At 41.4% G+C, this 11,428-nt stretch overlaps 1 protein-coding gene across 2 annotated transcripts; it reads right to left on the bottom strand.

The window, feature by feature from the left end:
• Positions 1-1,354: 1,354 nt before the first annotated feature.
• On the bottom strand, positions 1,355-11,421 carry ZNF502 (zinc finger protein 502). 2 transcript variants are annotated; one of them, XM_015102292.3, is made up of 3 exons: positions 11,324-11,421; positions 5,083-5,194; positions 1,355-4,597 (listed from the first exon to the last, which is right to left on the bottom strand). In XM_015102292.3, the coding sequence occupies exons 2-3, from the start codon at positions 5,135-5,137 to the stop codon at positions 3,033-3,035; spliced, it is 1,620 nt and encodes a 539-aa protein (XP_014957778.3). In that variant the 5' UTR covers positions 5,138-5,194; positions 11,324-11,421; the 3' UTR covers positions 1,355-3,032. The 2 variants fall into 2 exon arrangements, with proteins under 2 accessions (XP_014957778.3, XP_060258128.1); XM_060402145.1 differs by having other exon boundaries at positions 5,083-11,421.
• Between the last annotated feature and the right edge of the window lie 7 nt (positions 11,422-11,428).

Here is an 11,428-nt window from a genome sequence, read left to right as displayed (position 1 = left end):
TAGCCTATCCCTTCTCCAGTGGATCTTCCTGACCCAGGAATTGAACCGGGGTCTCCTGCATTGCAGGTGGATTCTTTACCAACTGAGCTACCAGCTATTATAACCTGATACATAAAATGATGAAGTCAAAAAATACAGAAATACAAACATATGACATCAGGGACAGCTTTGAAGAGTTGTTGCCTGAGTACATTCACAAGTGACAAATGAGAGCCTCCCAAGCAAGCAGAAGCAGGGAAGGGAAGCAGGTGATAGGAAGAGAATGTGCAAAGGTGCCAACCTAGAGTCCAGGAATTTGCACTATGGAATAGAACATGCAAGGAATGCCCTCTGAAATGACGAAGCAGGCACGGGCCAGATGGGGAGACTCAGCTACCCCTGGAGGCTAACACTTTATTCAGAGAGAGAACCACAGAGCTGCCACAGTTGTGTCTTGCAAAGACCATCCAGAAGACATGTGAAAGATGGCCCAGTCGTACAAGAAACTGCAAGACTGGTTGGGAAAATGGGAAAAAAGCCTAGGAAATAAATCAGGGAGCTTGGATAAAGCACTATCAGTGGTGGTGGCTTCCTAGTTTAGGAGTTATAAGTCAACTGGATATGGTGGTTGATTGGATATGATGAGGGAAGGCTGAGGAAGAAGCTAGCTTGAGGCCAAGCTAGAATGACTTGACACATGGTGGGCCAGCAACTGACACAAAGTCAGGAGTAAATATCTGCGTGTGTGAGAATACGGGATGGGGGTAAAGCTGATGAGTTCCTTTTCTTTCTGCTTCTCCAGGAAGTAAAAATGGAACCAGATTCTCTTAGCCTGAGGATTAAAACCTCGGTTTGTCCATTCCATTTTAGAAAATCTTTCTAACAACTGAGGCATCTTTCACCCTTAAGGTTTTCTGACTTCTTCCTCAAGAAAACTCTCCCTTTCCTCTCTAACCTCCAGTCAAGACTCCAAAGACAGTAGCATATAAATATCACTCTAAATGTCAAGAAGTTCCTAAAGTTTTTGGTAAGCAGAGTTTGATTAAAATATATTAACTCAACAAATAAACATTTACTGAGCATTTACTATGTGCTAGCAATGAATTCTTTAGTGTTTGAAAAAATACAGACATTTGCTTTCCATGAGCATAAAATAGTTTTCATAGTGTTATTTTCCCCCCTAAGACATTAATGTACTCAATTATGAACTGCCCTATGGCAGGTTTGAGAACATTATCTTTATAGCTGGAGAGGGAAAAGTATGTTATTTCTGTCATATTCCCATTATTGGTAATTAATAGCTCAAACTAATGCTTGTAAGACAGTTGCTCTGGAAAAAAATATCAATGCTGAATTCCAAATAACCATTCCAGAATTAACTTACTTTAGTTGTGTTTAATGGTCATATTTTTTAAAACTATATGAACTTCAGAGCATAGAAAACTATTTCAAATACCAGTCAAAGGCTATCCTCATATAATCTTCCACAGCTGACTCTCTGGGCAGCAGTTAAGTACAAGAAAGAAAATGGAGACATAAAGGGGAAACATGCCCTTCTTTTCACTCAAAAAATAAAATGCCATCAGTCATGGGAAACCATACTATCTTGATTTTCAGCGTAGAAAAAGAGGTAATTCTCTTCAGAATTCTTTCCAAATGCATCCCATGAGAAGGGTTTCCTTAGATAGCTCTAGTTCACAAAGAATGATAAACATCCTGGAATAAGAAAGTCCCAATAAAAACAAACATCCGACTCTCATGAATCTATGGTTATCTCCAGTGCCGGGACTTCCTGATGGTCCAGTGGTTAAGACTCCACGCTTCCGCTGCAATGGGCACGGGTTCAGTCTTGGTAAGGAAACTCAGATTCCTTGTGCCAAGTGGCACAGTCAAAACAAAGCAAAAAACAAACCTTCAATGCCATGATTACACAAAACCTAGCCTTCTCCAGTACAGTGACTTCATCACTGAAGCTTTCTCTCTTAAGGACTGTCCACCAGTGCCCAAATCCAGCCAACCTGAAAGGGGCTGCCTTCCTTTATCACTAATGCTTTCTCACCCTAAGGGCTAACAAACCCAAGTCCCAAGCTGATCCTAGCGGGCTCCTATCCCCTGGTCCCTGTGAACTAGTCGCCCAGTCAAACTGATAAGGGACAGGAAAATGCCCTAGTCCAGGTCAGGAATATGTGGGTGGCTTGCTCAGTCATGGGCAGACTTTCTGCTCTGAGGGCTCTTACCACTGGTAACCCAGCAAAAACCACTTCCTTTCTGGGTAAGCCAATAATTCCGCAGGGACAGAAGATAGGTCTCCTTCTCTGTGACACTCTGAGCAGATCTGACTTCCTTCCCACAAACTGACAGCATTTGAGAAAAGCTTTGACTTATTTCCTTCTTAGCCCCAAGTGACCCTCCTGCTTTAAAGGATTGGGAAAGATCTCCCTCACCCTGATAAAAAGTCTTCTTCACCATTCCTGTAGCAATCAGCCCAGTTCTTGCCATATATCCCAATACTTGTTGAATAAATAAATGAGTAAGGATTCTGTTTTCATTTGTTTCTGTCTAACCTTCATGGGACCACGTCTACAGATGGGCAGCCTTCCCACAATAGCCACCTCAGTCATTTGGCGGTTATTCAGCACCACCTCAGAAGAGCCGCCACTTTCACATTGAGCATCAGTTTGGAAAAGCAACCCAGCCTAGTGAGCAGTGAACACAGGTGACAAGTTGGGGAGGTAAGGCAGGAGTGTAATAAGGGAAACAGTGTTAACTTAATAAATGGTACCTCCAGCTATTAGAGTGCCCTAGGGAGAGGAATGGCAAGGAGCCAAGATTTCTCTGAAAAGTAGGAACTTCCTTCCTATCCTGTATTCCCAGATGCCCACCTGGAGTAGGCTCTGCATTCTCCAAATTCCCACCTCCATTTCTGGAAATATTCTTCTGAGTATGGTGTCCAAGTCTCCTTTATCCTTCCCTCTAGGAACTGCTCCTGTGCCTCTATCCTGGGCCAGATTCCTAGCACTCTCCCTCGAGAAACCATCACATGAATGCCAGATTTATTCAGCACTGTGAAGTTTCTGATGTCTGAAAAGGACTGAACTATGTCTAAAGAATTTCCCACAGTCAACACACTCATAAGGCTTCTCACCAGTGTGAATCCTGTAATGTTCACTAAGGTGTGCATACTTCCGGAAGGTTTTCTCACACTCACTACATTTATAGAGCTTCTCACCAGTGTGAGTTCTGTGATGTTCAGTAAGAGATGTGTTGTGAGCAAAGGCTTTCCCACATTCTTGACATTTATAAGGCTTCTCTCCAGTATGAATTCTCATATGCTGAGTGAGGCAGGTATTCTGGTTAAAGCCCTTTCCACATTCATTGCATTTATAGGGTTTTTCTCCAGTGTGACTTCTCTGATGCCGAATAAGGCAAATGCTCTGAATGAAAGCTTTACCACATTCACTGCATTTGTAGGGTCTTTCTCCTGTATGAATTCTCTGATGTTTAGTGAGTGGGGTGCTCTGAGCAAAAGCTTTGCCACATTCCTTACATTTATACGGTTTTTCTCCAGTATGAATTCGCTGGTGTTTAATAAGGGATGGGCTCTGACAAAAGGCTTTCCCACATTCCTTACATTTATAGGGTTTCTCTCCAGTATGAATTCTCTGATGCTGAGAGAGGTTTGCCTTTGTATGGAAAGTTTTCCCACACTCATCACATTTATATGGTTTCTCCCCAGTGTGAATTCTCTGATGTTGTGTAAGATTTGAGTGTTTGCGAAAAGAAGAGCCACATTCATTGCATAAATAAGGTTTCTCACCAGTGTGAATTCTCTGATGATGAATGAGGTGTGTGTTCTGACTGAAGGCCTTCCCACATCTATTACATTTGTAAGGTTTTTCTCCAGTATGAGTTCTCTGGTGTTCAGTGAGATGTGAATGATTGCGGAAGGAATTCCCACATTCATTACATTTATACGGTTTCTCTCCAGTGTGGATTCTCTGATGCTGAGTAAGAAATGATCGACATCTAAATGTTTTCCCACACTGCTCACACTCATACGGTTTCACTCCAGTATGAATTCTTTGATGTCGAATAAGGAATGAGCTACGACTAAAAGTTTTCCCACATTCCTCACATGTGTAGGGTCTTGTATGAGTTCTCTGATGCTGGGTAAAGGATGAGCGCTGAGTAAAGGTTTTTCCACATTCACCACATTTCCAAGATTTTTTCTGTGTAGAGAGGGTCAAACATTTACTTTGGCCTGAAATCTCATTGCTGTGTATGCTATTTGTCTCCCATTTATGTAGGCTCTCTTCTGTAGAAACCCTGAGATGCGTAACAAGACTTGAGGTCAAAAGCAAGCTTCTCTCTAAATGATATTGCTGGCTAATCATTTCTGGAGGTGCTTCCTTATGGATAAACGTTATTGCTCCAAAACCTTCTCGGAAAAACCGTGGTCCAGGAGCCTCTCTGGGAGGGTTTTCCTTCATGTTCTCACATATATGTTTTTCTTCAAATGTAGAATCCTGGTATTCATCCTCTTGGGATCTCTTTGATGCTACCCCTGGCGACTCAATATCAGTGCCATCCTGCTCTGAAGCAGACTTGTTCATCCAACCTGAAAAAAACCACTGCAGTGAGTGTCTCTTGTGTAGGGCAGAGTGGAAGTCCCTTAACTTAGAGGGACCTCATTTTGACAGGTCTTAATACTGGCCTATAAGTAAGGGTCAATAAGAGCAAGTGAGCAAGTAATTCAGAATTATAAGCGGTGGAAGAGATCTGCACCAGGGTAAGGCGATCATCATTAATGAGAAATGGGCAGCTGCAGACACCAAGGAAGTGAGGCAATCAGAGGGAGACAAGGGAGATAAAAGGAAAAAGACAAATAACAGACTAAGATTAGGGCAAAACAGTGAGAGAATGTAAACGAGCCAAACAGTAGAAATGTACCAGGGAAAAGCTGGCCCCAAGAGGTGCTCACTCACATTCATCCCAACATCCTAAAAGAGAGAGCAATTTTCTGTTCTGAGCTTCACTGAGTTTCTCTTGTAAAATTTCCAAAGCCCTCCTATTTCTTCCACTGGTGAACACTTGCTCACTCACCTGGACAAATCTCTCTTCCAATCTCTCTCTCTTCAGCTCCTTGCATATTCAACATCCACAAATCTTCTCTTTGCTTTGATTTGTAGAAGACTTCAAGGCTGGAAGTGGAGCCCTGCTCATAGAGGAAAAAAAGGTGGGGGAGGGGATATCACTGTCCCAGTAAACAGAAAAATGAGAAAGAGCGCTTGTCTGAGGACACTATCTGATAACTCACACAAAATCTGTCAGGATAGCAATGTACCTGCATCACCAAGTGTTACGATGGCTTCCAGCTTTCTGGATTCACAAACTCCATCTGTCAGCTGTTCAAGTGACAGCCAGACAGACTAACATATTAGGAAATACTCAAGCACTTGATAAACACATCAGAATGTTATTTATAAAGATAAAAATAACTATGAATGGGAATATCCATGTTAATGAGTCCACTCTTTCCATTATACAATAATCTAAAGAAAAGGCAATTAATATAATCAAAATTTACATGGGGGAAATGGCCTCATAACAAGGCTAATGCATTACGTCTGATCCACCCACCTCCCCTATATGTCAAGGAGCTGGACAGTAGTTAGGGATTCCTCTCTATTTGATACAACCTAGAGATACACTGATTGTCCTTTCTTCAAGGTGTCTTATCAGTGAAAAATTTTTTCTTCGGGCACAGCTCAATATAAAACTGCAGGCTGCAGTTAAAAAAAAACATTCTGTGAAATAATCTTTGACTTACAAAGAGTTGCAAAAATAGTAGAGAGTTTCCGGTTTTTGGAAAGTCAAAATTGTAACTGTTCATCAAAAAATATCTCTCCCTATAAGCCTGAAGTGAGAAGTAAAACTGGAAACATCTCAAGAAAAACAGAAGGCAGAGAGATGGTTTATCATAATCAAGACCTCAGAGAACATGAAAGAATAGGATGTCCGGTGAAGTAATTAATAATAAGACCAGCTCTGTGGCTGTCTCATTAAGGTCTGTGCCTCAGTGTTGAGTTTCAGAGGTTTAGGAGGATTCTAGGTGGGATTTCCTGATCCTCTTCCATAACAGGGACATAAAGTGGACCCACTGCAGAATCCTACAGATATTCATGAGGTAGAGTGGGGTCTGCGTATAATCAGAACTAGACAGCCCTATATATATATAGGGCTTCCCTGGTGGCTCAGAGGTTAAAGCATCTGCCTGGAATGCTGGAGACCCGGGTTCGATCCCTGGGTCGGGAAGATCCCCTGGAGAAGGAAATGGCAGCCCACTCCAGTACTCTTGCCGGAGAATCCCATGGAGGGAGGAGCCTGGTAGGCTACAGTCTGCGGGGTTGCAGAGTCGGACACGACTGAGCGACTTCACTTCACTTCACTTCAGACAGTGGAGAAAAAGTCAGACATGACCCTGCCCACCCAGAGCTTACATCACAGCTCAACAAAGAAATTACACCAGTAGTTATAAATAAGGGAATTAAAAAAGCAGAAATATTGGGCACTGTGGAATGTAGAGCAGAGGGGACTTAATCTAACCTGGGAAAGAAAGCCTCGCTGAAGAAGAGATAAGTAAGGATTAGATGGGTGAAGAGGGAAAAGAAGATATCAAGAGAAATGAAATGGAATATATAAAAGGAATCAAGCCCCATGCTTCAGAAGAATGAACGAGCTCTAGTAGGGCCAAAGTAGGAAATGCTAGAAATAAGCAATGAAGCCTGAGGCAAGCAAATACAATCCTGCAGGTCATTTTAAGGAATTAACCCTAAACTGAGCAGAAGGCCACAAAAAGGACTGGAAAATGTTTGAAAAAAAGATGTGACATGATTAGATCTGCTATTACACACACACATCCTTTTGTCCATAGTACAAGAGAAAGCCCTGGGATTTCTTTGGAAGGAATGATGCTAAAGCTGAAACTCCAGTACTTTGGCCACCTCATGCAGAGTTGACTCACTGGAAAAACTCTGATGCTGGGAGGGATTGGGGGCAGGAGGAGAAGGGGACGACCCAGGATGAGATGGCTGGATGGCATCCCTGACTCGATGGATGTGAGTCTGAGTGAACTCTGGGAGTTGGTGATGGACAGGGAGGCCTGGCGTGCTGCGATTCATGGGGTCGCAAAGAGTTGGACATGACTGAGGGACTGAACTGAACAAGAAAAGTGTGTACAGGGGTGAAAGGTAGGAGGCAAGGTGAAGGGTGGAGTACCCCTGAGAGGTTGTTTCAGCAGTCCAATAAGGAGACTGGGCTGACTAACAGAAAAAACAACAGGACAAGAGGAATATTAGAGGGAGATGTAAGGAGAAAAAGTTAATGACAATTTTCTGGTGTGACGCTTGAGTGATGACAGTAACCTTTAATGAGAGTGGGAACACTGGTTTGGGAGGGAAAAGATATATTCAGTTTGAAATATCAGGCATACATGGATATTAGAGGAGAGAGGTATGGGCAGAAAACTTATATTTAGAATTTTTGTCATAAAGAGAGTAATTGAAATTCTGGGGGTAACAGATAAAATCATCAAGAGTATATAGCTAGGGGATCTCCCCAGCAGTTCAGTGGTTAAGACTCTGCCGTTGCAGTTCAGGGAGTGGGGGTTCGATCCCTGGTGGGGGAACTAAGATTCTGCGTACTGTGTGGCACAGCTTAAAAAAAAAGAGAGAGTGTGTGTAACTAGGAAACCTTAATGGTGAGTTTACACATTCATAAGGAAGTTAAACTCTGGCTTTTGACTTTATAGACTCTTAATCCCCTAAGAGAAACATAATTTAATATATGATAAAAACTGGCATTTCCAATCATAAATAATCGATTTCTCCCAAATTATGCTGAGATTGTTTAACTATCTGGAAAAAACACTTAGTGAGATTCCTATTTCATACCACATACCAAAATAAATCTAAACTGAGTAAAGGTTTAAGAAATGTATTTTTTAAATTTACACATCAAATAAGTAGATGGACCTGATAAATAAAAGGATTCTTATTAATGAGTAAAGAAAAAAGATGAACTGACAGAAAAATGGGTAGTATAACAAATACTCCAAGAATTACAAAAAGCCAATAAACATATCAAAACAAAGCTCCACCTCCATGGTAATCAAACAAATGAGAACTCAAAGAATGAAGAATTAATTTTTATATCAAATTGGAAATTTTCTCTTTAATGCTAAAACTCAAAAACTGGCAAAGGTCAGGAAAAGAGCCTCTCACACACGACTGGTGGGAATGTAATCTGGTACCATCTTTCCAGAGATAATCTAGTTATATATAGTAGGTCTTAAAGTTGTATGCTGAGTGTCAATTGGGACACCATGATCACCATTTTGTAGGTACAGGAACTCAGAACAAAATTCTCAGTCTATACTATATACACCTGCAATGTATCTCAGAAGATCCTCGAATTTATCAGTATGTCATAATTTCAGATACAAATGTAGCATCATATATGTATGTTAAAATATGCATATGAATAAGACCAAAAAAGGAAAATTAATCATCACCATGGGGATATGAATTACAAATGATTTTTCCCCTCTATTTCCCATATTTCCTCAATTATTTATATTCTGCCTTATTTTTAAAAAACTAACTTAAGGAATTCTCTGGTGGTCCAGTGGTTAGTACTTTGCTCTTTCACTGCTTGAGGGCCTGGCTCAATCCCTGGTTGGGAAACTAAGGTCGCACAAGCTGCACAGCATGGTCTAAATAAATAAATAACTTAAATCTCTCAGAATATCTATCAATTTGTTACCCACGTTCATCTCTGAGGAATAAGATTATGGCACACTTTCTTCTTTTTTCTGGCTGCGCCACGTGGCATGCAGGATCTTCTCCAACAGGGATTGAACCTTTGGTCCCTGGGTTGGGAGCACAAGAGTCTTAACCACTGGACCACCAGAAAAGTCTGAAACTTTTGTTGTCTTAAGGCCTTTCTTTTTGTAATGTTTGAAAGTTTTTCTGTAGAAATAAATAAATAACTCTGTAATCACAGAAAAAAGTGAAAAAATGTAATCAGAGATGAGCACAGAGATTTATGTGCAAGGATCACACTATTAGTATAATTTTAAGAAAATACAGGCAAGTAAAAATTGATGGCATACCAATATGACAGATTATGAAATTATTAAGACTCATGTTTTCAAAGAATACTCATGAGAATACAATATGTTAAAACAGGAGACTACAAAACACTAAAAACAAAAAACATGCACATATATACCAGTACTAAAGTAAGCGTTCAATAAACAGAAACAATTATCAACTACACAGATATATACAAAACACACACATACAAAAGGACAGTAGAAGATCCTCCAAAATGTCAACAACTGATCTGTAGGTCATTTAATGGGTTACTTTATCTTGTCCTTTATATTCTTCTACATATTTCATTTTTCCTGCAATAAACATGAATTACTTTTTAAATCCAAACAATATCTTAAAGTGAAAGATCTGGCTCAGAGTTTTAACTGTCCCCCCCTAAAAAAAAAACCTTTTTTTTTTAATGCCACATCTAATGGATATGGTATAGGTTTCCCATTCAGAATAAGATTAAAGTGGCAAAGTGAGCTGTCCTGAAACTCAAGAAACTTTGCTCTGCCATAGCCCACGGGAACAGGCTGTTTATCTGAAAAAGGTGACAAATCAGGTAATGTTCCAAGTCCTTCCGGCTCCAACGCTCTGTGAAACCCTTGACTAATGAGTTAATTCACATAAAGCACTTATAAAAATATATGCCACACAGCAAGCACTCAACATAAATCCAGAAATGTCACATTTGAGAAGGACAAGCCTGTCACATCTACTCTCTAGTTGCGGATCATCTAAGCTGTGTGTCTACATCAAAAGTTAGCAAGCATTGCCTTTGTAGTTTGAAAACAGAACTAGACAATATGTAAACAAGTGAGCTTATTTGTTTCAACAATTTTTTTTTTTTTTTAACAAAACCAGGTGGTAGACCAAAATTTAGCCCATGGGTCACAGTTTGCTGACACCTTGCTTCTAAGTCGGCTGGAATGGAATGCTTACACAAATGAGATAATGTGAAATATCTGTTCATGATTTTAAGATGCTAAAAGGATCAAACTTAATCCAGATTTGGGGAAAACAGGTGTGTGTATATATATATATATATACACACACAACATCATCTTGCTAAAACTTACAGGGACCTAGCATCCTCCTCATGTCTTGTAAGGTTTCTCCCTGCTGCCACTTTGCTACTCCTCTGTAAGTGGCTGATGGATTCTGGGAAGCCAGGTGTTTTTCAAGAACTGAAACCACAATTCCTTACATAACACCACACTTAAATGTACTGTTTTGTGAAGCCCTTCCTGATTTGCTTGTTGGCTCCAAGTAAAGTATTCCTCCAGGCTGCAACAGCACCCTGGACCTACATTTCCTGCAGCGTTGGGTCACTTAATAGCAGGGCGTCCTCGGATAAGTCATCTATTCTCTACGGACCTCGATTTCCTCATTGAAAATTAGATGTTGTTGTGAAGGTTAAACAAATGCACAACTGTTTCAAACAGTGCCTGGTATCCGTTAAGAGACAAATAAACGCGGTTTAAAATATTTATCACAGATCTGCTCACATATGTATCTTCCACTACTACACTGGGAAGCGACTTCCCACTTGGTAAGGCTCCGAGGTCACTCACTCTTGTAGTCCAGCCTCTAAATTCTACGTAATATTTGGCAAGTAATGGGTAGTAAACTTTTGTTGTTAGACATAAACGTTTCAGCGTACATACTGTCAACTGAGCTTTGTAGAGAAAAGAAGGCAGTGACAGTTCAACATTAGAGATCAAGAAATCGGCTCGGTATCCCAGAGAATTACATCTCAGGTCTCCAAACTCTCTCGCTAGTGCGTTTCACACTATTTGCTTTCTCCTCTTAAGTCCCTTCAAATTTTTTAAGTTTGAGCTGCAAGACTGTTGGGGGAAACAGCTGCGCCCAAATGGAGAACTCTGACCCCCAGGATTTCCTTTCCGAACTCGGGTCCTAGGTCTCGGTCACTTATCCGTTACTCAATCATCATTCACTCATTCACGCCATCATCTTCTTAGGTGTATTCTGTGTGCCAGGCCCTGGTGAGTGCAGTGCTGAAGCTGCAAACGGGGATGGGCTGCCAGGAGCTCGGGGCCGTAAGGGTACTCAAATATTCGGGGAGTACGAGGCCCGGGCGGGTTTCCACATAAACCAGGGCTGCCGCCACTGCCGAGAGGCGTGCGGTGTCTGTCTTTCCCTTCCCCTAGGTCCCGCCCGCTCACCGTGACGTCCGGGGGCTCCCCACAGGGCAGCGACCACTGTCCGTGAGGTACACGGAGACCCAGGGGTTAGAGTCACCTGCCGAGGCCGGAAGAACAGCGGCGCGA

Source organism: Ovis aries, chromosome 19 (genome assembly GCF_016772045.2).
Source record: "Ovis aries strain OAR_USU_Benz2616 breed Rambouillet chromosome 19, ARS-UI_Ramb_v3.0, whole genome shotgun sequence".
NCBI classification, from domain to species: Eukaryota; Metazoa; Chordata; class Mammalia; order Artiodactyla; family Bovidae; genus Ovis; species Ovis aries.
Note: the sequence above shows the minus strand (reverse complement) of the source record. Positions and strands in the feature narration are given on the sequence as shown.